General features: G+C 36.7%; 1 protein-coding gene across 1 annotated transcript in view; it reads left to right on the top strand.

Annotated features, from left to right (window-relative positions):
• LOC103756797 (dynein heavy chain 5, axonemal) overlaps nucleotides 1-25199 on the top strand; it is a 153905-nt gene that overhangs the window by 70280 nt on the left and 58426 nt on the right. The window contains exons 47-59 of the mRNA XM_025894875.2: nucleotides 39-350; nucleotides 5021-5110; nucleotides 5209-5445; nucleotides 5955-6122; nucleotides 9965-10171; nucleotides 11409-11738; nucleotides 13062-13268; nucleotides 13356-13598; nucleotides 14415-14569; nucleotides 16743-17407; nucleotides 17926-18206; nucleotides 18573-18788; nucleotides 21392-21559. Coding sequence (XP_025750660.2) covers nucleotides 39-350; nucleotides 5021-5110; nucleotides 5209-5445; nucleotides 5955-6122; nucleotides 9965-10171; nucleotides 11409-11738; nucleotides 13062-13268; nucleotides 13356-13598; nucleotides 14415-14569; nucleotides 16743-17407; nucleotides 17926-18206; nucleotides 18573-18788; nucleotides 21392-21559 — 3279 coding nt within the window. The remainder of the gene's footprint in view (nucleotides 1-38; nucleotides 351-5020; nucleotides 5111-5208; nucleotides 5446-5954; nucleotides 6123-9964; nucleotides 10172-11408; nucleotides 11739-13061; nucleotides 13269-13355; nucleotides 13599-14414; nucleotides 14570-16742; nucleotides 17408-17925; nucleotides 18207-18572; nucleotides 18789-21391; nucleotides 21560-25199) is intronic.

Consider the following 25199-nt stretch of genomic DNA (forward strand, 5'->3'; position numbering starts at 1 on the left):
AAGCTGCATGTGTGTGTCTCTCCTTTTTTTTTTTTGAGGGTGAGCATATCTGGATAGTTTTGGATGGACCTGTTGATGCAATATGGATTGAAAATCTGAACTCTGTTCTGGATGATAATAAGACCCTTACTTTGGCCAATGGAGATCGTATTCCAATGTCCCCCAATTGCAAAATTATTTTTGAACCTCACAACATTGACAATGCTTCCCCTGCAACAGTTTCTCGTAACGGAATGGTCTTCATGAGTTCCTCAGTGTTAGACTGGAAACCTATTTTAAAGGCTTGGCTGCAAACGCTACCTGTTAGGTACTCTGATGTCCTATGGAATTGCTTCAATGCTGTATTTCAGGTACTGAATTAACAACTTTGGGGGAAAAAAAATTGCATTTCTTATTCTTTATTTAATGAAGCATTGTTTCTTCCTAAGTGCTTTTTCAATTATTTGCATCTCTTTGTTTATGTAAAAAAAAAAAAGAGAGAGAGAAGATAATCTCTAACATTAATGAATGACTGAAACTATAACAGATGAATAATTTGGATGTTTTTGTTTGTTGGCGTACTTCAGTTGGCAAAGAATTGTTAAACCTGTGATTATTTTATATTGCATATTGGCAAAACAGATATTCTCTTTGCTTGTAATTTTAATTCTTGTTAGAATACACAAAGGAAGTGTGCAAACTTGTTTGTTTTAAATATAAAGAAGGAAATTCAGAAAGAAATTGAACTAGATTTACTCTGGTAAAACAGGAATGCGTTTGGTCCTTTAGTTATTTTTAAAAGACATGCTATAATTTGAATTAATCCGGGGTAGTGTGTATGTGCTGTTCTGCGCTGTTCCAAGCTCAGCGTAGGTGGCTATAGTTGTCTCTTATGATTTTGTTATCCATGTTTCTCTTCCAAAGGAAATTTTTGAAATGGTATCTCTTTGATACATTGTCTGACTAAATTGTGTTCAATCAGTAGATCCAAAGTAAGAATTCTGAATGTTTTTCCACCTCCATTTGGCTTTGGCTTACTGAATCATTAGAAAGTTTCATAATATTATGGATGGTTGCACTCAATAGTGGGTATAGAAGCATAATCTCAATAGTATACTTTTCCAATTACATTGAAATATTTATTTTTGCTTTGGAACTTTCTGAAGAAATAGTTTTGTCTTTGCAATTCTGTCACTGTTCTTATCTTTTCCTATCTTCTGATTTCCTCAACATCTGCAAAGTAAATGCAACTGCCCATATACTTGTGTTTCTTATCAGCTTGCTCCTGCCAGTTTACTTGTGTAATTGGTGTTGGATTTCACAGGGTTTTCTCCTGTAATATTTTTAATTGCTGTTGTATTTTAAATATGCAGTTTTTAATGAACTTTGAGTGACATTTCAGAAATAAATCACGATAAAAGCAATGATTGATATAGGTTTGGAATGCCCTGAATGTTAACAAATGTCTTCTTACGAATACTTTTCATTTCAGTGCCCATTTACTTTAAAACCAATGTTTAACAAGCTATTCATTTTGTTCTATCTCCAAAACATAATGATATGACATAGTATTTACTGCAGTAGCAAGAAAAACAATTCTGATAATGAATTTTAAAATATGCTTCCAAAGTAATGTATATGTAGGTCAATTTACTGCTTCTTTGCCACAATTCTATCTATATTTTATGCTACAACTTGCTCTGAAAACATAATAACAACATTTAAAATGCCCAAGCCTGAAGCAATAGCAATAAAGTCCAGAAAAATATGTATTTTATTAGATTGAGAGATGAAAATGCAGTGAAATATGAAGTTACTTCAGTGCTGAAGGCTGTGTTTAGAACTATCAAAATGTAAATGAAAGCTGTCATGCTGGCAGTTTTCTTTCACTTTTAATGTGCTGTCTTTGCTTCTCAAATAATAGAAACAATAAAAGTGATTTTACAGATGAGAGTAACACTACTTTTGTGTTCACATGTCTCTTTTTATAGTTATTATTTTCTCCTACATAAAAAAAGATAAAATTCAAACCATAAAAAAATCATAAAATTTAAAAAGAAAATTTTTTAAATAGTGCATCAGCAGTGGTAGCCAAACCCGAAGTATAGACCTTGGTGAATTTAATGCTAGTATTAAGAAGAGAATGGGTATAAATATCTTACAAATATCTGATTTTTCGAAGAAAATGAAGATTAGGCTATAGATGGAAATGGAGTAATCAAGGAGACTCAGTCTTTAAGTAGACATATAGAGACTTTTTGAAATCAATTTAAATTCAACCAAAATAAAGAAGACAATCGCTCTAGTAATTCCAATTTGCTTACAAGCAGCTCTCATTTTTTATGATAACCAAAACAGTATTTGTCACTGAAAGTCTTCATGTCAGATAAAATCATTGTTAATAAAGGTACAGCAAGGAGCAGTAATGGAGGAGGAAACTAATTAGAGAATAATAGTTGTGAATCAGTGGCAAGAATGTATTTATTCTTTTGATGGATGTTATAAATTGCATTGTAAGTCACCGGTTTTTATACATATATAAAAAAAAAGGTCAGGAGGTAGTCTGAAGACAAGGATAGATTAAAAATAACCCCAACCCAAAATACAAAAGACAAAACCCTCTACCCCAAACAATCCCCCAAACCAACCTTATTTTGATTTAAGATTATCTTAGAGTCCTTTTGTATTTCCACAGGATTTTTTTAAAATAGTGATTGAAGGGTTGGATTTTCACCCTCCTTTTCTTGTCAGCAACATTTCCTGCTTAGCAATACTTTCAAGTAAACTCCCCTGTAAAAATCTCTACTCTCTTAAATTTAGAAGCTCTATTGCCACTTCCTTGTTTGTAAATGATGCTGCTACCTGTAAGCAACAGAATTGCTTTGCTAATGGAAGTAATTCTCTGAGACAGTTTCAAAAAACTGAAATAATTAAAATAATTACGTGGGTGGTGTTACTAAGTTTGCCTGTAAAGTGTGAAGCTCAAACCAGTGATGGATGCTATGTGAGTAACTTAAGTTTCAGCATGTCTATGTACTGTTTAAATGAAAAAAAGTCTAGTAGGAACTTAAGTTTCAGATGTGACTAATTCCTCCCTCCACATTAGATCTCACACTAATCCAATTTGTGTAAAGGCTGGTATTGCCCCTGGAGCATAAAAGTGAATATATAATCCAAAGAGTTTCTTAAATTTAATATTTTAATGCTGATGTTAAAATTAATGTTACAAATATTAATAACTTTAGATTATTGAGTTGTTCTTGTGCTTGTCTAAACCCTTTGAGTTTGTTGCTAGCATCATGTCCTGAAGAGTGTTGTAGAGTCCACTGAGTTCCATAGCGATTGTACTCTGTGGAAAAGGATCTCCTTTTCATACGAGTTTTTAGCATATGACTTCATTTTTCAATCTCATTGTAAGGGATAGCAAATTCCTGATCCAAATTCTTCACAACTTGTGTGTATTTGTCACGACGCAATTCATTTTCCAGTCCCTCTGTCCCAACAATCCATGCAAATTTCTGTCTTGATCTTGTATCCTCTTTTCAGCCATGTATTGTTTTAAAAATCATAGTAGTAATAACATACTAGCGTGTGTAGAACTGATTTTTTTTTTTTTCATAAACTGAAAGAATTAGAATTACCTCACTGGAATAAGAAACCTCACTGGAATCATAAGCACCATAAAACTAGTTCTGGTGAAAATTGGGCTCTTGACAGTACAGAATACTTTGATGCATGAAATATCTTTATTCTGTGTGTGTCAAATCAATTATTAAACAATTTACGGTGCCCTATGAGACATCTAGTCTATTTTACAGATGAAGAAGCTGAATCTCAGTGAGATTTGGGTCCAAATTCTAAAATTCTTTAGACTTCAATTTCCCACTCTCCTTGTGGATGGGTAAAAATCTTGATTCAGTCTCTGTGCCAATAAATATCAGCATAGAGTCCTTAGAGAACTTTAGCGGCAAACATTAAACTGAAAATTGAAACAAAGCTGGTGAGTATGTGGTTAAACAGCTCAGTGATTTTTAAAAAATATCTAAGTAATTGTTTACATCTTTGGGTGATCAAAAGCCTTCTCCCTTACAGGACATGACAACTATTAACGGAATTCCTCCAAAATTATTGTCTCCCATATTTTCACTTCTCAGAATGAGCAGGCAGCATTGATTTCCAAAGATTATGAAGGCAAATGGAACCTATAAGGAGGGAATTATATTAAAGACTGTTAAATGAAGGTGCAAATAGGCTATAATTTATATCAATCTGTATTAGGGATGGCAGTTGATATTATAAAACAATTCTGCACTGCAAATCTCAGATAGAACTTTACATCAATTTGAAACTTTACTCAAGATGTTTCAGAACACTTGACAAAGGCAGGCATGGTAGCCATCACTAGGAAGAAACATGAGGAAAGTCAAGTTCCATTAAAATGAATTCCAAAATTCCCTTTGAATCCTGTCAGGATTCTACAGGAAAATGAGAGTACTGGTTTCAAGAGAGACATTATGATGCAGTCAGAACAGATCAGATAGACAGAAATTTATAGTGGTGAAGTTATGCATTGGACTCGATGATCCTTGTAGGTCCCTTCCAACTTGTCATCTTCTGTGATTCTGTGATTTTATATATATATGTGTGTATATATATATATATATATATACATATCATTACAGCAATTCTAGTACTTTTATCCTCCTACCACAAAAATGGCAATGGTAGATTAAAATCTCCAGTGGAGATCCCTGATGAAACTGAAAAGCAGTCTTCAAGCTGTCGTCAGGAAATTCCTGTATGGATCTCATATGAATAGTTCTGACTGTGTTACTTCAAAGTTATTTTTCTAATATGTTATTGTTATTAAAAAATTCATGATCTAAGTCTGAATATTTATAATCCCAGAAATGAAGAAAAATATTATTTGGGATAAAGTTTAGAATATATTTAAAATTAAGAAATTGGTCTAATCTAAATATAAATCATACCATTGAAACTGGTAAACGAATTGTTGAATGATGTTTTTTTTTCTTTCCAGGATGTGATGGATTTTGTTTTTTCTGCTGTGACACCAAAAATGTCGATTTTAGAATGCATGTACATCAAACAAGCTATTGACCTCCTACAGGTAGATACAGCATTCCGCTTTTCTTTCTCTGATTCTGTTATTTGTGCTGGGACCTTGTTCAAGGAGGGCTGTAGTTACATATTGCATCTGCTTTACAGGGTTTACTGTCTGACCGAGATGAGAAGCAGCTCAGTGAGAAACATCTTGCTCGCTTGTTCATTTTCGCTGTGATGTGGTCAGCCGGAGCTCTTTTGGAACCAGATGACAAGCTGAAAATGGAGCTGTTCCTACGGAAGCACTCTGCAGTGAAAGAGTTACCAGCTGTGAATGAAGAAGAAACCATGTTTGAATTTGGTATCGATTCCTGTGGCCAGTGGGAGCACTGGTCAAAGAAGGTTTGTATGCTGCAACATGCTAAGCTTTCTAAATGAGTATAGAAAATGTATTTTGTAAGAGACGTATTATTTTATTGTTTCAAACCCTACATAATTTGGTTAGGAAGATTAATCCTACCAAATGTTTGAGAGTTTCTTTTTTGAAATATGTTTTTCTTTTCTCCATAAGTATCTTAGGCAGAGAATAGAAACATGTATTTGAAATAGCTTTGGAAGTGAAACAGAAGTGATCTTAGCTTTGTCTACTGTCTGCTGTTAAAGAACTCCCATCAACGAAAACATTTTAGCATGTACTAGAGAATAGTGGAATGAAAATATCCTGGTAGTCTAAAACCCTTTTAGAAAAGCTGGGAAAGGCATTGATTGATTATAAATGGATGCTTGGCTTTCAGGAAGAAAAGTTTTACTAATGTAAATTTTATCAAGTACATTTGATTTTGTGTTCTGATGCAAAGTGATTCTTGGGCAGGTAGAATTTCTCAAAATTTATGCATTTCTTTCTTATGCAGGTCCCTGAATATATTTATCCTAAAGATTCAGTACCAGAATATACTTCCATTCTAGTTCCAAACGTAGACAGTGTCCGAACAGACTTTCTAATGCACACTATCATGAGGCAAGGAAAAGCTGTTCTGCTAATTGGGGAACAGGGAACCGCAAAAACAGTTATGATTAAGGTAGGTGGAATGGAAAAACATATGTAATATATTTGTATGTTAACATTGCAATAATTGACATTGGCATAAATGTTAAATTGAAATCTAAGAGTAGTTTGATTTGTCTTCAAATTACATACTAGCATTCTTACTGAGGCCTTTTGCCAGTACTCACATGGACTACAAGCAAAAAACCCTAAGTATCTACATTTTAATATAAAGGTTTCTTTTAAGCTTTGATAACTGTGGCCACAAGGTCATGTGATAAATGCTCTTTCATATGCTTTCGTTTCTTTTGAGAGGTCAAACTGGAGATTTTGCTAAGAAAATATTGATCCTTGGAAGATTTTTAATTTTCCTGTGCTTTGTCAGTGGTGCCAAATGTGAACTGATCTTTTGTACGCCTCTGTTGCAGTCTTTCTTCACAAACCAAACTGAAGAGAAAGAACTCCTTTACTCAGGGTGGTTTTCAGAGGGTAAATTTATTATTATCTGCTCTCTCAATTTCTTCACTGAAAATGCCATTATGTTCTTTAGAAAAAAAACCAAAACAGGATTATCATTAAATTAACAAATAAATGTTTCTGTATTATAAAATAGTGCAGGTTAAACATATGTTACTTACAAATATTAATGATTTACTACAGAAAAGTCAATAATTGAAAGGCTGAACAAACTCACATGTCATTCCAAACTTGGCATCCCTTACTCGAAAAAATGTGAGTGTAATAGTTTTCAGCATGGTGTCTCTGTTGTCCAGGGGAGTCTGTAGACTCTTTGATCAATAAGAGGTAGCTAAATAAAACTGATCTGCTGTTGGGACAGCTGAATTTGCCGTACAGGCATCTGTACCTCCGCGGGAGGATTCACAGAGGTCTTGAAATTGAAAATAGCTGAAAAACACTGGCCTAAACTGACCTTTGGCTTTCTTAAAATCTGGAGCCATTTTATGCCCTCCAGCCATGTGCTTTCTGAGCCCTGACATAAAGCAAGTTGTACCCATGCCAGCAGCCATTAATACTACTTTTTCAACTTGGCTGTCGTTGCCAACATGCATGCCGGTGTAATGTCAACTTCTGTTCCTGGCAGCAGCTGGAGAACTATTTTAGCAGAGTGAAGAGGCGGGGTCTGGGTGGTGGTCTTGATATTCTGCATGCTGGATTTTGTCCAGATACTGGCAACCTCCAGGCTTCAGCTGCCTTTCCTGTCCCTAAAAATAATTGGAGTTGATTCTTGGGAGTTGCTTACTCTGAGTCTATGCTATAGAGCAAAGTATGTTCATTACACAAGAGAGCATAATGTCAGTAGACATTTGATCTCATTTAAGGTTAGGAGTGAGTGTTATCTGCGTTCACAACTGTTCCGCTTCTGCTTTCACCTTGTGTAGAATTTTACTTTCCTACACCCTGTGGAAAAAAAATGTTCAGATTAAGTAGTTGGTTTCATGAGAAAGTAAAACAATTTTAATATTGAACACTTCAGGTAGTAATCTTCAATATTGAGTAAGTTGTCAGTATAAATAATAAAAAAAGAATTTATAATGGAATGTTAATTTGTGATCTTTAATCTCTGTATTATTAATTTACAAATTGCAAAAAATCAAAAATTTAATATGAATCTAAGATAATTGAAAATTCTCTGATTGTTTAACTAACAAGAACAATCCCATTCGACAACCTCTTCTTTTTCGAAGATAGTTCTCGTTTATGTACTGTGCAATATTACAGTTACCATGCAAACATTCTGAAATGCCATCATGAATAAAACAGATGCATGCTTTTTGAATGTTTGAGAATTCCTAGTTGCAGTGGGTTGACCTTGCCCAGCTGCAACACCTCCACCCAGCTGCTGGTTCCCTCCCCTTCCTCAGCAGCACAGGGGATGAGGTAAAGACAGGGAGATCTCAACTTACCAATTACTGTCATGGGGAAAACATCTGACTTGGGAAATGCTTTTAAAATTTATTTCTTGTTAAAAATTGAATTAGACGGTGAAAATCAAAGAGAATACTAAAAACACCCTCTCCTAACCCCCCTCTTCTTCCCAGGGTCACCTTAACTCCTTCATCCCTGACTCTTCTACCTCCTCCCCACAGAGCAGTGCAGGGGGTGGGGAATGGGGGCTGCAGTCAGTACATAACAGCTCCACTCTGCCTCTCCTTTGTCCTCACATTGCTTCCTCCTCCAACATGGGGTCCCTTCCACGGGTTACAGTTCTTACCGGGGCTGAAGTTCTTTGTGTACTATTCCTGTGTGAGTACACAGGGTCACAAGTCCTGCCAGAAAACCTGCTCCAGCCTGGGCTTCTCTCTCCATGGGTCTACAAGTCCTTCCAGGAGTTCCAGTGCAGGCTTCCCACAGGGTCACAGCCTCCTTTGGGCATTCACCTGCTCCCCTGTGGACCTCCATGAGCTGCAGGGGTACAGCCTGCCTCCCCTTGGTCTGCACCACAGGCTGCAGGGAATCTCTGCTAGAGCAACTCCTGCCCTTCTATTCTCACCTTGGTATCTGCAGGGCTGCTTCTCTCTCTCAACTTCCAGGCAGCATTTTGCCCTTACACAGGCTGAGTGTCTCCAGTGGATCTGCTGGAGGTGGCTGGAGACACAGCCAGTGTCTGTGTCTGGCTGTGTCTGGCATGAGGAACCCCGTCCCCTTCTTGCAAGGGGCTGCCCCACAGCTCCCGCTGCCAACCCCTAGGCACCTGCACCTGGTACATCAGCTTTGTACAAATTGTTGGAGTGCCAAAGAGAGGTCTGAGCAGTGACCTGCACCAACCCTGTTGAGAGTACTCACCAAATACAGGACTGTTGCATATACATTGCATGTATGAACTGTCATTTGTGTGAGGTCTGAGAAAAACCTATTTCTGAAGGGCACCTTTTCTTAAACTGCAATCACCATATCAACAAAATCAACAGTTTAACAATATTAATCAAAATATTTTGAGGGTGTTTGGCTGTATCTTCCTTTCTGTTGTCACAGGGAGTGTATGTTTCACTGGAGTTGTTCTTAGAGCACTTCATCAGCGATGGTATAGATTTATTTTTCTGAGGTACCAAAATGGGAATATTTCTAGCCATTTCTATTTCTCTTATGTAGATGAGAATTTAAATGATATTCAACTTTGTCATCATTGCAGAAGAATCTTTAAAAAGAAACTATGTTGGAAATATGGAATTTTTAACACTATTTTTATGCCCCAAGAATTTTCCTAAACAAAATATTTCCTATATCCCTTGGTGTGACTCCAGGGTTACATATTTTTATTATGAAGCCTCACTAAATACAGAGAGTGGAACTTTGTTGCTTTAGGGTATCCTCAGCAGCTATGGAAATTGTACATATTCATAAAATTCAAGGATTCGTTTCCTTATTAAGAAAAGATAACTATCAGTAAATGTGATGTAACTGGGTTCAATTTTAAACTACCATTTCTTTACACTGCTTTTGTAGTAAGATATGTTACTGTAGTGTAAACATGAAAAAGGATCTGGTTTTTCACTTGTTCCTTGCAGTCTCCTATAATAGTTCATCACTAACAGCTTGAATTTAGAAAAAATCCTGACAATTGTTAATGCAAAGTTTATTTGCATCTTGAGTTGGCACATATCTACTTGTTGTAACACTTAGTGAAGTCTATTAAAAGCTTATAAATTTTAATACTTAGAAATTTTATGCAAAACATTAACCAACAGTTTGAATTTCAAGTTGCAGATGGTAAATTTATCTGAAATAAACTGGGTTTTGAGATTTTGAAGTTAATAGCAGGACAGAGATTTTTGCAGGGCTGCTGTGCGTCTGCATCTCCTTTTGGCTGAATTCATCTGGATTTACTGGTGCACTTTAAATTGGTTTGTCTTACAGAATTTTACAAGCAAGTATGATCCTGATGTTCACTTGACCAAATGCCTAAACTTTTCTTCTGCAACTCTACCAAATATGTTCCAAAGGAGCATAGAAAGTTACTTAGATAAAAGAATGGGCACCACATACGGTCCTCCATCGGGGAAGAAAATGACTGTCTTTATCGATGACATCAACATGCCTGTGATTAATGAATGGGGTGATCAGGTAAAAGGAGAACATTTGAAAATTGGTGGTCTTACCATTTTTGCAGATGGAAGTACTGATCTGTGGGTTGCAAAAATGGGACAGTTTAGGAAAACGGTATCATAATGTGGACTAGACCAAGTATGTTTACTAAAAACAATTTCCCCAAGCTGGTTTTTGACAGGACTAATAAGCTATCATTCCCAAAAGATCAGGAACAGTGTCAAACCACAAGTGCAATCACTGTAGCTTTTAAGCCTTTTGGTATGGTTGCATGCAGAGCTAGTAGAATTTCCAAACTAGCAGTCCTCAGAACCAGAGTGGGAAAGGAAGCATTTCCTTCTTTGATCTGCTCTGGACTGTAAATTGCAGTTACTATTATGTGAAATCTAAGCTGGTGATGAGTCTAGAGAACAAGACTTAGGAGGAGTGGCTGAGGAAATTAGAGTTGTTGAGCCTCGAGTAAAGAAGGCTCAGTGGAGACATTATTGCTCTCTACAACTGCCTGAAAGGAGGTTGTAGCCAGGTGGATGTTGATCTCTTCTCACAAGCAATAGGAAAAGGGAAAATGGCCTCAAGCTGCAGCAGGAGAGATTTAGATTGGATAACAGGGAAAAATTTCTTCACCAAAAGGGTTGTCAAGTATTGGAACTGGATGCCCAGGGAAGTGGTGGAGTCACCATCCCTGGAAGTATTTGAAAGGCAGGTGGATGTGGCGCTTAGGGACATGGCTTAGTGGTGGGCTTGGCAATGCCGGGTTAATGGTTGGATTTGATGATCTCAAAGGTCCTTTCCAACTTAAACAATTCTATGATCACAGTTGACATTCAAGACTAGCAAGCTGTCTTGTGGTATTGATACTTACAGACCTATATTCTGAAAATCTGAATTAAAAAAAAAAAAAATTACTGCTGAGAAAAAGTAACTTTCCTGCTTCCGGTATAGCTCTGTAATCCTGCTCTCTCACTGCCTCTATACAAGTGAATGTGTGACTGTACTTCATGCTAAATTAACCCTTCTTTGTCACTATATAAGTGCCTGTGTCAATCTGAATATATGGTCTGGATTGAAAACTCAAAGTGCTGAATGTTCTTAAATTAAAATCATGCAAATCTAGTTGAATGTCTGACTTCATGTCCACAGCTACTTATCACATGGCACTTACATGTGGCCAATTCACTGCATACGCTTGGTTGCCACATTGCGTATTGAGGACCCTGAAACACTTAACTCCTCCTTTTTTTTTTTTGATATCTAGGTCACCAATGAGATTGTAAGACAGCTGATGGAACAGAAAGGTTTCTACAGTTTGGAGAAGCCGGGAGAATTCACGCATGTGATTGACATCCAGTTTGTAGCTGCTATGATTCACCCTGGGGGAGGTCGGAATGACATCCCACAGCGCCTGAAACGCCAGTTCGCCATCTACAACTGCACACTGCCTTCTAGTTCCTCTATTGATAAAATATTTCAAACAATAGCTGAAGGTTATTTCTGTGAACAACGTCATTTCCCTGCAGAAATATGTAAACTGGCTTCAGCATTAGTATCTACAAGTCGAAAGGTTTGGCAAATGACAAAAGAAAAGGTAAAATTACCTATTATTATCTATTAAGGCCTTGAAACATCTGAGCCAGGCATTTTGAACTATTGTTTGCATTCATACTTCATATTGTGAAGTTGTGACCAGTGTGTATAACTACTTACTGATGCCTCTGTTCTGAATTGGTTGCTCTCAGAAGCTCCTTAGCTGACTAAAAACATAATCACATGCAGTGTCTTCTATAGCTAATATAAGAATCACATTATATATGTATAATATAGTAAGCATAGCTGATAGAAAGATTGAGAGATCTTGTGGCTGAGTAAACGTCAAGAGCACAAGGAACAAGAAACAAAAAATTAGATAGGAATCTTCTCTAAAGATGTTTGGGATTGTGACAAACTTTAAAGATCTGAATTAAAAAAAAGAAGTCAAATTTGGCAGAGAGGGAATCAGTTCAAAACAAATGAGATCTGGTACTTATAATTTCTAAATATTGACTTTTTCCATTTCAAACAGATGTTAAAAATATTTAACTTCAATTCCTGAGCAAATTTTACTTTGAAATAGACAAAAAACCTGTATGTGTAGAACGAAATTTGAAAATATTAAAATTACATCATAGAAATATGTGTCAAATTTGTTCTTCTAATGAGAAAAGTGCAGGAGAGTAGTAGAGAGATAGGGATTTGTTCAATGATATTTTCTAGACTTGAAAAGGTTGGTGAGAATTGCACAAACAACTCACTGTAGATATAAACTTGGCTTACAGGGAGAAATAGAGAGTCTTCTAGTGAAACTATTGGCTAGTCAATATTGACCAGTATATTCAACAGAAATACTGCTAGTTAACTTCCTAAAGAGAAAACCTGGCTTTTCCTAAGTTGTAAATTTCCCCCAAAATATTATTTTATCATTTTTCCTCTCTCTTTTATTCTGTTTTCTTTTCCTCATCTACTTTCCCTTTTCCTCATGAACCTTTTCTCACATGTTTTGGGAAAGGACAAAAGAGAGTAAGAGAAATGATCTGGAAGAAAGGACAGGAGCAACACCACAGGTTAAGCAGTGCTGACATTTTTACTGTGGCCTTCAATGCCATCATTAACTAACCTGTCTTGGCTACTCTTCAGTGCATGTTTCTGGGACTTGAAGGATTCAAAGAAACTCAAATGAAATCTGTGTGAAAGTAAAGAGCTGCTCATGGCTACTGTCATTTCTTCATTTTTACCATTGCCTCTTAAATGCCAAGCATGTATTTCTGCTTGGCAAGACTGAAGTTTGTGAAAATTTCCGTACTCACTTAATACTAAGTAGGAAATATTTTTCTTTAGCAGTTATTTGAATACAGTTTGTGACATTATTTTGTAGATGTTACCTACTCCAGCTAAATTTCATTACATCTTCAATTTACGAGACCTCAGTCGTATTTGGCAAGGAATACTTACAGTTACTTCTGACGTCTGCCAGAGCATCAGTGTTTTGGTAGCCTTGTTCCAACATGAGTGCAGACGTGTTATTGCCGACAGATTCATCAGCCAAAATGATAAAGACTGGTTTGAAGATACACTGGAAAAGGTAGGCAAATAGTGTTTCAGTATTTGCGACAGAAAGAGACCGATGACATATTTCATTACTAAAGAAATCCTTAATGTATTGTTGTAGATTGTTTCTGTAGAGCATGGTCAAAATCTATTTGAAGATAAATGCACAGAATTATACTTTGTGGATTTCTTGCGTGATGTCCCAGAGACTAACGGAGATGAACCTGATGATGTGGAGTTGAAGGCTCCAAAAATTTACGAGCCTATCCCATCTTTGGATTATTTGGCTGAAAGATTACAGATGTTCATGCAACAGTACAATGAAACTGTCAGAGGATCAAAGATGGATCTGGTATTTTTCAAGGTATTGCTGTTTGTAATTATATTCATACTGGAAGTGCCTGGTCTTTTGTACTTACTGATACATAGATCTTGTGTGTTTCTATCACATTACTTTGGAGATAGCTCAGAATGGCTAGCTTTGCATCCAGAGAGCCTTACAAATGAACTCTATGAAGCCATGCTACCATCTCTAGCTGCCTATGCTCCCACAAATTATTCCATCTCTTTGCAGTTCCTCATCTTCTCTTCCTCATTCTTTGCATAATTCAAAGCACAACTAATTTGTTTATACAGTGCACATTGTGATTGTCATCTTGCTTTCCTGTAAGTTACCTCCTTCTCAAAGGTCTTGATGCACGATGCTTTCTTCAGCTTTAGACTGGGTGGTTTGGTAGGATTTTAGGACATTTCAGATTAATTCTTGCTCCAAGATAAATATAGCAGTTGAATAAGAAATGTAGATAGTGTACTCGTATTTTACCTTTGTCAGCCTATTTGGAGAGCCTGTAAATAGCTCAGCTAGAAGGCTGGGGGAGTCCTTTCAACTTTTCCTTCTGTCCTCTAGGGGGCATGCCCTCAGCTCTGCCGGCTACAGTCAGCGCGTATGACATTGCTTCATATAAGGACATTTCTTTTGGGCTAGGCTTGCTGCCCACTGAAGTCAGGGGGAAATCACCTGTTTATTTTGAGAAGTACAGGGCTAAGTCTTTGGCATAGGCTCCAGGGAAGTCATGTAGCTGTTGAGAGGCAGTTACTTGGTGACATGCTTCTAGCTGATAATACATTTGTCATGGTATTATTTTTACATCTCTTCATCCCCTTTTCTCTCTATACATAGGATGCAATCATCCATTTGATTAAAATATCACGGATTATTCGAACTCCACAAGGAAATGCGTTGTTGGTGGGTGTGGGTGGATCTGGAAAACAGAGTCTGACCAGACTAGCATCATATATTGCTGGATATGAGAGCTTTCAGATTGCTTTAACAAGGTAACACAGTGCAGCGTACATAGACATTTACTCCTTAATTTACCAGAGAAATAAATGGCTCACAATCAACTTAAAGAAATGCAAACCTCTCAAACAGTTAATCCCTCATTGTAAACTACATTTTTGATCGAAAGTGTCTGTGCAAATGCACAATCTGTAGATGAGAGATCCTGGGTCTTTGTTTTTCTGACTTTATGCTATTGACAAAAAATATGCCTTTCCTTGGGCGTTTGAGTCTGCAGTGCACCTCTGTAATATCCCAATAAAATATAATTTTGCACTAGAAATAACATGGAATAATATTCTGGTATATGCTGCATAATAGGCAAATGCTGATGGGCCAGGGGAAATAGTAATTTTTTCTATAGATCCTTATGTAGCCAGACTGTGTTATTACAACTGCTATCAATGTCTTTATATTTTGTAGTGCTGAAATTTAGTAATTAATAGAAATTTGAAGGGATGGGGAGCAACTACTGTCTTCCTTCTGCTTCTCTTTTGACATAGGGTTTAATGTGGTAAGCAATAAGGACCAGCAGAGTGTATTTCACTTTGCAAACTATTTAACATGCTGAGAAATATTCCTTAGAGACGTATATCAGGTCTGTGAATAATGATATGAGGTTTCTGGTGAAAGGAAAGAGAAAGAAAGATGTATCACAATCTTTTCCTGTGTCCCAGAAGCAGAAGGAAGGAACAAAGGGAACAAAATAAGGAGGGGAATAAAATAATGAAGAGTCACAGAAGAGAGTCTCTAGACTTGCAAGATTCAAAATGCATTAATAAGGCAAATATATATTTCATTCACTTAGGAAAGGTTCATTTGCTGAAGCTAACTGGAGGCAACATAAAAGCAGGTAGCTGAAAGTGTGTATTTAACAAGCAGATGGTCAGCTTTTGTAACTTGCCACAGGAGGCTGTGAACACAATATCAGCAGATTTAATTGGACAGCAAGAGGACAAGATGGACATACTTTTTAGTATTCTTCATACAATGGCAATGAATATGGAGAGGGGAAGAATGGAATGAGCAGTGAAAACTGGATGCTGGCTCATGTATTCTCTCTAAGTATCATTTCACATTGCTGATGTTAAGATTATTGAATTAGATAGACTGCTGTTCTGACTTGGTAGAGAAATTCTTATCTTCTTACTAGAATACCACAAATTACTGTAAAAACTGTAGCTGACATATGCAAACTGAAGAGCAAGACTGTTTTACAAGCTCTGCAGTGCTTGCATTAGGGGTATTTATAGAGCAGAGGTAAGATGGAGCTGGAAGAGAACTGTGACATTTTCTGTATGGCATGTTGAATATAAAAAAAAGAGGCTGTCAAATAGTGAAGAATGGGTCATGCATATATTGCAAGAATTACTAAGGACTTTGAAGAGATTCTTGGCAATAAGAGAATGGTTTCAAAGCAAAGAGGTTCCTAATTTCAGCTTTAATTAGCTAAGGACAAAGTCTGCCATTTTATTAACCTTACTTTGCTTCATTTTTTATTGCACAATCTGAAATCCGTGGTTAATTTGTGTGGACTTCATCTGAATCTTACCTGTGTGTACCAGCCATAAGAGGCATAATGACAGAACTAATCATGGTCTCCATTTGCAGCAGAGTTGATCAACCCAAGTGATAATGTTCAAATACCATTTCCTGGGCTTGATTTTAGTTAAACCATAAATACAGTAAAAAACACAATAAACCCCTCAGTTTTGTTTTCTCTTGTCTCTTAATGATTTCCTTTAACTTGCTCTCAATATTTTTAAAAGATAATCCAGCTATATTTACGTAATGATTACACGTATCAAAACCTACTTGACAATTTCATCCAGCTGTATTAACCTACATTTCCAATAAAGAATTTACATCTGCAAACGTGGGAATGCAAAGCAGCATTATAATTACCTTAAACGTATTGCTCTCACCATCATTTTTTCCAGCGCATTATTTTGTTGATTTCAACTCATTTCTCATGATTTACGTTACTGAGCATTCACTTTGGGAATTGTTTAAGAAAAAAACCTAAAAAACATAACCAGGAGATATGGTATTAATTTTTTTTCTATATTTTTTTTTCCTTGCCTTAAGTAAACTATTCCAGATGATAGATATCTCCTAAAATGGTCTGTAATTCTTGTTCTCTCCTTCTTTAATAATTTTCTATTCCAGAACATATGCCACCAACAACCTTTTGGATGATCTGAAAATCTTGTACCGTACTGCTGGGCAAAAAGGAAAGGGTGTTGTCTTTATATTCACAGACAACGAAGTCAGAGACGAATCTTTTCTTGAGTACATGAACAATGTTTTGGCTTCAGGTGAAGTCTCAAATCTTTTTGCACGAGATGAAATAGGTGAAATCACACAAGACCTGATACCAGCAATGAAGAAGGAGTACCCAAGGCGTAGTCCCACTGGTGAAAATCTTTATAATTACTTTCTTGCTCGAGTTCGGAATAACCTGCATGTAGTTCTTTGTTTTTCTCCTGTAGGGGAAAAATTCAGAACTCGTGCACTCAAATTTCCAGGTCTGATTTCAGGCTGCACCATGGACTGGTTCCAGCGCTGGCCTAAAGATGCTCTTGTGGCAGTTGCGCAGCATTTTTTATCTTCCTACCATATTGAGTGTACAGAGGAAGTGAAACAGAGTGTTGTTAACACCATGGGAACAATTCAAGATATTGTTGCTGAAAAGTGTGTTGAATATTTTGAACGATATAGGCGACGAACATTTGTGACACCAAAATCTTACCTGTCCTTCATCGGAGGCTACAAAGCTATTTACAAAGAAAGGTTTGCCAGTGTTGGATGCTTGTCTGAACGCATGAGAACAGGTACTGTAAAATCGATTTGATTTTTGTTTCTTTGTTTTTAAAAGGGTGAGAAGAATCATCTGAATAAAAGAACCTAAAAGTGTGGACTTAAACTGTGAGCTCGCTTTCATTTGGAAGCAGACTCATATATTGTCAGCTGTGTTGTGTGTGATTACAAAATATGCAGAGGTCTTGTTTCAGTGAACTTTATGAATGTTCAGATTATTAGTTAGCAGTTGAAATACCTGCATGTATGCATGTGAAGGAACTACTGAGATCCTAGTTTTCACATTTAAACACGCTAAAAGTAAATCTGAGAGAAGGTAAGTAAATACTCATATTCACTCTCTCTGAAGAATCTTTTGAAGAAAAGAAAAATAAAATATTACCCCTGCTTAATTTTGGTGTTCAACAAATGAGACCACTCACTGGTGTTTCTAAATAGAAATCTGAGTGACTTGTTTTGAATGTCCCCACTGCTTCACTGTTTATCTCTCAATAAGTCTTCCTGTTGCTAAAATGGAATTTGTCCACCACAGGTCTTGCAAAACTGATGGAAGCTGAAGTTTCAGTAAATCAGCTCTCTGAAGAGTTGGCTATGAAGGAGAAAGATTTGGCTGTAGCTTCAAAAAAAACTGATGAAGTTTTATTAGAAGTAACTATGAAAGCCCATGCTGCCGAAAAAGTGAAAATGCAGGTGCAAAAAGTAAAAGACAAGGCTCAGGCTATTGTGGATGACATTGCCATTGATAAAGCAGCAGCAGAAGAGAAGCTTGAAGCTGCAAGACCTGCACTGGAAGAAGCCGAGGCAGCCCTTCAGGTCCGAATCAAGTATATTCTGAACATGCATGTGGTTAATGATTATTATTTGTAATAACATGGCTCATACTTCTGACTTGGGGGGAAAAAAAAGATTGAAAGAACTAGCACTGACCTGTAAAACCTTGTAGAAAAACACCTTAAAAACTGAAGAGGTGAAGAGTTAAGATGGACATTACTCTACTGTTGGGTTATAAAGCAGTTACTGAGTGGTACTATCTTTAAGGACTTTCTGTGGAACTGTGTCTGAGTGACCTGCAAACCTGCGATAATTGCATTACAGATACAGTCCTCCAAGAAAAACATCATTCTTTGCAATTGAGTTAATGCTTAAATAAATGAACTATTTTCTTCTATGATTTTTCAGACAATAAAACCTTCAGACATTGCAACTGTTCGCAAACTGGGTAAACCTCCTCACTTGATAATGCGGATTATGGACTGTGTGCTACTTTTATTCCAAAGAAAAATAGATGCGGTAACACTGGATAAAGAACGCCCAGGTGTAAAGCCATCATGGACTGAGGCTCAGAAGCTAATGAATAATTCAGGATTTCTTAACATGTTGCTTACTTTTCAGAAGGTAAGAAGTTAACAGGGGCACTACTGCCCCTATAACTATCTTCAGAGTTCACATGAAAGTGCCTTCTACCATAAAGGTAGTTTGAAACACATGAGGCTTTCATGTACCTATAGTTATAGATATCTCTGTGACTCCATTCCTGTTCATTTTCATGGTTTGTTACTTCAACAATTTTCTCCTGGGCTACACAGTTTTGATTGCAGACAGAAGTATCCCAAGCAATAGACCAAATCTTGAGAACCTTTGTGTTATATTTATTCAGTCAATTCCTGCTTCTAAGTAAGAATTTGCCTTGGAAGGGACCACTCTTGATTTTTCAAATGGCTCACCTTCTCCAGCATTACCAGGCCTGTTTGCCTATAAGGCACTCTATAACTCTGTCTCCACTTTGGCAGGGAGGTAACAGGAAATACAGAAGAAAATGAGCATCCTGTCAGGAAAAATACTGGCATATTTGGGAACTTTTGAGGTTCTTTCACTTGAAAAGTAGCAAAATGAAGAATGATCTGAGAAACTTAATATCAACTGTAAGAAAAATAAAAGCAAACACAGATTTTTATTTCTGCCAGGACATAACCTTGTCCTTTTTTATAGCAAGATTCACTGAACTGTGAGACAAGGAAAATTTCTCTGTAAGAAAAAAAAAAAAGAATGTCACAGGTAGCTGGACCAGGTTTCAGCAAAACCTGGGTTTTGTGCAATGTTGCAGAACATACTCTTTCATTTGTACACTGATTTTTTTAAAAATCTATTTCAACTGTGCATTTTGCTGATCCATTTTTTAAGCTGCTGCAGTGTTTTTATTGTAAAGATCATTCTCACTATCCCCAAGAGCCAATTCTCTCAGGGAGCCATATTTTTGAGGCACCATGTGGAAACTTGCACTGCCTCTGTAGACAGTTTTCTTCCTGGACCTGTCAATCTAGTCACTTTTCAAAGTGCTATTTTCACTAAACAGAAGGAGGAAATGAGTTTAAAGATAGCAGGGACTAATTATGCACTCCTTACTCAAGCTTCTCTCTAATGAGGCTTCCAGTTTTGGGACTTATTAATAGTGTATGTATTCCTACTGGTAGTTTGCAACACATTTAACTTTACTCAGAGGAGTCAGAACAAATTCTGTGGGACCAAGTTCTTGCAGGAAGTGATGATGATGAACGTGGTGTAGAATACTAGACTGCTTCTATCCCTGATGGGGTACTTGTCATCCTGTCCTTCTGTGTCATTTCTCTTTCCTGAGTATATATGACAAGAAAGCTCATTATGTTTGGAGTCCTGAGTAGACAATACTGCGTACTTGTTTGTGAGATTTTTGTTATTTCATAATTTTTTAGGCAATGAAAATTAGTGGATGAAGTAGTTCTTTGGGTTTAAAATTCATTACTTAGAAGGAAAAGTGTGACATTTTCCAAGCTTTTGAACAGAAATTTAGGCCATTGCTGATTGGTCTTTCCTCCACCTTTGCCAGCTTGCTAGCTTATAATTTTGAGCAGGAGGAAAAAAAAGGCAAAATGTTTGTCCGGCACCATTATACATTTTAGTAAATGATCATAGCGAAAATGTCACCATGGCTGATCTTGGGAAGGATATAGTGAATATCTTTGTTAGTAGAGTAGCTAGAGATCAGACAAGGCAGCCCTTTCTACTATGAAGAAAACAGGAAAAGGGTAAATTGCTTGACAGTATGAATGGTGGTTGATTTTCAGATGCATTAAAAGAAAGGCATTAATACATTGCCAAAAAAAAAAAAAAAGGAAGATTCTTAACACCTCTATTGTTAAGCAACCATTGTTACCCTGTATAAGCTCTTCTACTCTCTACATTGCTGAAGAAGATGAATTCCATTTTCTTCTGACACATAATTACAAAGTAACCACCATCATCAAAGATCTGGCTTTTCATGTTCTCAACAGATTGTGAAAGGGGGATAAAAGCTGATATTAGAATAACAGCTGAAAGAAATCTCTTTTAAGGTTAAGGAAAAGGATTAGTGTCAGTGAAGTGAAGTCAGTGCCTTGCAGTTTCACCCTTTTCCTTCCCAAAGCTACGTTTGACTCCCTTAGCCGTGTTCACATCAGTGCCTGTCTGATGCCATGGTAAGCTTGTTCCTGGAACTAGACTAGAAATAAATTAATCAGTAGTTTGCTGACTTACATTTCTGTCATTACGGTATTATGATATGCTATTATGGTAGCTTCCAAACTAGGTCACTGAGCATTGGTGATTGGTATTAAAGATGGGGCAAGAACATCTGGTTGAGAGGGAAGGGAAAGAAGGTACAGTGTTGTAGCAACAGTAACTTAGATCACCTCAAATTGTCATGGAACTATGGGTACAAGTAATGCCTGTAAATCTTATGGGTCAAATAGAGATATTAAATGGCAACTCAAGTCCATCTGTTGCAAGGGAAGTGCTACTTATTTTTACAAGTTCACAGAAAACTACTAATCTGTCCTTTATAAGAGTGAAAGACAACAGTGTCATTCTGTTAATTTATTCTGTAAGCTGATAGCCTTATGACTTTAAAAATAAAAATGTTTCTGTGAAGCAGACCTAATTGTAAAATCCATTTGAAAAAATAATTTTTCCTTTCCATTGACTAGGACTCAATTACAGGAGAAACTGTGGAGCTTTTAGAGCCTTATTTGAATATGGAGGATTATAATCTTGAGACTGCTAAAAAAGTGTGTGGAAATGTAGCAGGTCTTTGCTCATGGACACAAGCAATGGCTTACTTCTATGGCATTAATAAAGAAGTTCTTCCTCTTAAGGTATTTCTTGTTGCTCATTTTATTTTATTTTTTTTTTTTTTGAGGGATAAATACAGTTGAGTGGAAAAAAGGTTGTATTATTTTGGCTAAAAAAGATCATGAGTTACAAGAGATTCTTGTTTCTTCACACCTGGTTACGAAGTCAAGTATACACAGCTTGAGTTATGTCCAGCCAACTTTTTCCTCTTACACAGCTACCCTCTGGTACATTTGTTACTTGTGTGAATGCAGTCATTTTTCAATCGGTTCTTTATAGAGCCTGGCTAGCTGTAAGTGGGAGATAACAATACCCTCTCTGCTCTGGACTTGGTGCCAGGCACTCTGGCTTCAAGAAAACTCCTCATTCCTACTGGCCTGGGAAGAAGCCTACTCACTGTGGTCATGGTAAAATCTGGGAGAGGAGAGACCATTCTTGGCACAGAACTATTCTTTAGTGAATTTAGCTGGAATTCATCTCTCTAAAAAAATTTTGGAGTTTCGAACTACAACATTCAAGAGTACATAGATAATAAAGTAAGTAGTCACTGGGCATAGAATCCTGTTGTAACACTGAATTGCAGTAAAAGGGATCAGCTACTGCTATCTGCGTTCCTACAGATAGCTTTATTGTCTTGGAAATGTTTCATTTATGAGCATAATGAAAAAAAGGGCTTTGAATATTTATATAATGATTTATAATCATTGCTTCTACAGGGGTTTTTATGGCTCTTTTCTGAAGAAATACGTTCAATCAGTTATACTTCTGCTGTACTTATGTTCAGTTTCTTATTGAATAAGCCACTGTATCAATGGTATATTCAAAACTCTTGGCATAATCTTTTAGTATACCTAGACACATCTGATTCAAATTCATTAAAAGCATATTTTTTTATTCAAGTAACTGATAGAGAAGGCTATATTTCTGTGATATATAAGTAGCTGTTCCCTTTTCAAATAATGGGATGTTCACTAATGAAAACAGAATTTGAAATCTTGCTACTGAGAGCTATAAAAGAGAGCAAGACCTAGGGGAAATAGTGACTTTGTATGCAAATACAGCTCTGAAAGCTGAAAAAGTGCTCTTGTGGTTTTTATTTGAATATATATGACTTTAGGACTACATATAAATTTAACTTCGTGTTCAAGTATTTGCATTCTTGTCACACTGTAGCTGATAAAAACCGAAACACACATATCCTGGAAAAGTGGTGCCTATTGTCAGGTATAGAAACAGTCACAAATATTTTAAAAACTGAAGATGACAGAGGGAGGGAGAAGGTGTTTGAAGTATGCAGGAGATTATTACAGGAAGCAGTGGAGTGATGCTAAGAAAATAATTGAAAGTAAATGTACAATTAAACTGCATAAAGTATTGGCACAGGGTGATTCACCCAGGTTTACTGAATGAATTAATCAAGCTGCTTTATCCTAATGGCTGTTCTAGGTTATAAATCCCCTTCAATGCCTGCGAAATCGAACCAATATATTTTTAAATTGCATCTTAGGTGAGACTCAGTGCCTTGTTTGCCTTAAATATGACAACTTGTAAAATCTAATTGATAGTGACTTATATTTTAGTAAGTATAGTGTGCAAAAATTAACTCAATTCTAGGAATGGATACTGAGATTCTTTAGATATGTGGCCTGAAGCCCAAGGTTCATTAGCTAGAGTCAAACACAGAAAGTATAACCAAATGCTGCCTGCAAATACAATGCTTTATAGTTGTTTATCATACAGTGGTCACTGTGTGTGTGTCATTATCCCATAAACCTTCAGCACGAAGGTGAACCTCTCTAGCTTGCTACCTAATAAAACACCTGCTGGATTAACCTGAGAATTTTGAGACAGCATCTGCTATTCGTCCATGAGTGGAAGAGAATAACAGCAGAATGGAGAAACCCTGACTTTTGCTGTGATTTGCTGTTAGCCCCCAATTAAAATACTGTGTATAGGAGTATAATTTCCCTTAGAGATGTCTCCTGTGATTTTAATTAAGTTTTCCTTAGGCCTGTTATGATGATCAAGGGAAATTTGTCTACAGTTTATAAATTCTGTTTGATATTGAGGATTCTCCCTGTCAGACTCAGTTTTAAATATGAGACTTTATTGCCTTTTCTGCTTTCACTTGTCTCCATGCTGAACTAAAAACCATAGCAGGCAATAAGAGGAAATTTGCACCCGAGGAAGAGGTAATAGCCAAGGAGTGTTGAAATTTGATAGTTGTCTGTTTAAATAAATGTGTCCTTGTCAAGGTGATGCCCACTGGGCAGGAAAGCAAGCATACAACTCTGAATTCAAGGCCCACAATAACTGTGGAATGAACATATACTCTGGGGGGTGAAGGAGAGTATTAGATCACCTAACAAAACAGAATGAAGTCAGGACACGTAACTGAACAGAAAAGTTTGGAAAAATACAGAAAGTCTTTCAGTGACTAGTAGAGACTGTGAAAAGGAGGTAAGAGACATGATCTCTGTGCCTTTCAAAGGTTATTTTAATTCCAAAGAATGGTCAGTGGTATCAAAGAAAGTTAGACCAAGATTTATTAATGTCACTCTGCAGGGATCTGTTTGCATATGTACAATATGTACGCATATATACATGTAGGTATTTTTTTCTTTCTTTTTTTGTTTGGTTGGTTGGTTGGGTGCTTTTTTTGTATTAATTGATTTTGGAATGTTTGCAAAACCTGTTTATGCTTTTACCTCTTTACAATGTTTCCCTTAATAATGGTGAATATAAGTGTATCATGATATTGAATCTCTGAGAAAGCTGATATAAAACCAATGGAGTGTCTATAGGAAAAATCTGCAGCAATCTAAGACAGAGCATTTTAGAGAGTGCATTTCCATGAAGAGCTTTCAGCCAGATACCATGTGCCCAGAACAGGACTGAAGCAAAGGCAAAGATGATCACTCAGCACATCCCCTGAGGCTAAGGAGCAAAGTGACAGTCCAAGTGCAAGAAGCCTTCTGGCCTAGTCCAGTAGCAGTGAGTGCTCAATGGACTGTAAGAACGATGAACTTGAAAAGCTAAAATTCTTTAAACACAAGAAGTGCTCAGAAAGCTCCAAATCTTCCTTACCTGTAGTGAACTCTAAAGTTTTGGCCACTTTTTTTTTTTTTTTTTAATGGATTCTCCTAGTAACATTTCTTGAATTTACTGAGCAGCAGCTGCTCTTCAGAGTGATTTGGGGTTGGTCTGGGCATTCAATTCAAGAGCAGGTGTATATAGAATTAAATGGTACAAGGCTTATTTTTGTTGGAGAAGTCATTTTTATTGAACTGCCTTTTTGGATCAGGGTCTGATATGCTCAGTACTTTGCAAAATTGAGTTTGCAGTGAATCACAGAGAAACTTAACGGCTATGTCAATACTTATAAATTAAATAGTACTAGTGAATTTTTCCAGGCATTGGAAAGTGATCATCTGCCCCGTTAAATTGTTATAATGATCCCTAGTGTGAATTTGGTCTTGGCTAAGCAGCATTTTCTCAGCAATCTCTGGGCATCTTTCAGGAGCTAGCCTGGTCCAAGGACCATTTCCACAAGGCTGTTTGCACACAATCATGCTGTTTTAGAGACTAGGAGAGCTTAAAGGACCTGTTTTATGCTAGTTAATCTCAGTGCCAGAGAAAGGTCCTGGACATGTTTCATTTAAG

Source organism: Manacus vitellinus, unplaced genomic scaffold (genome assembly GCF_001715985.3).
Source record: "Manacus vitellinus isolate BGI_N305 unplaced genomic scaffold, ASM171598v3 scaffold_17_pilon, whole genome shotgun sequence".
NCBI classification, from domain to species: Eukaryota; Metazoa; Chordata; class Aves; order Passeriformes; family Pipridae; genus Manacus; species Manacus vitellinus.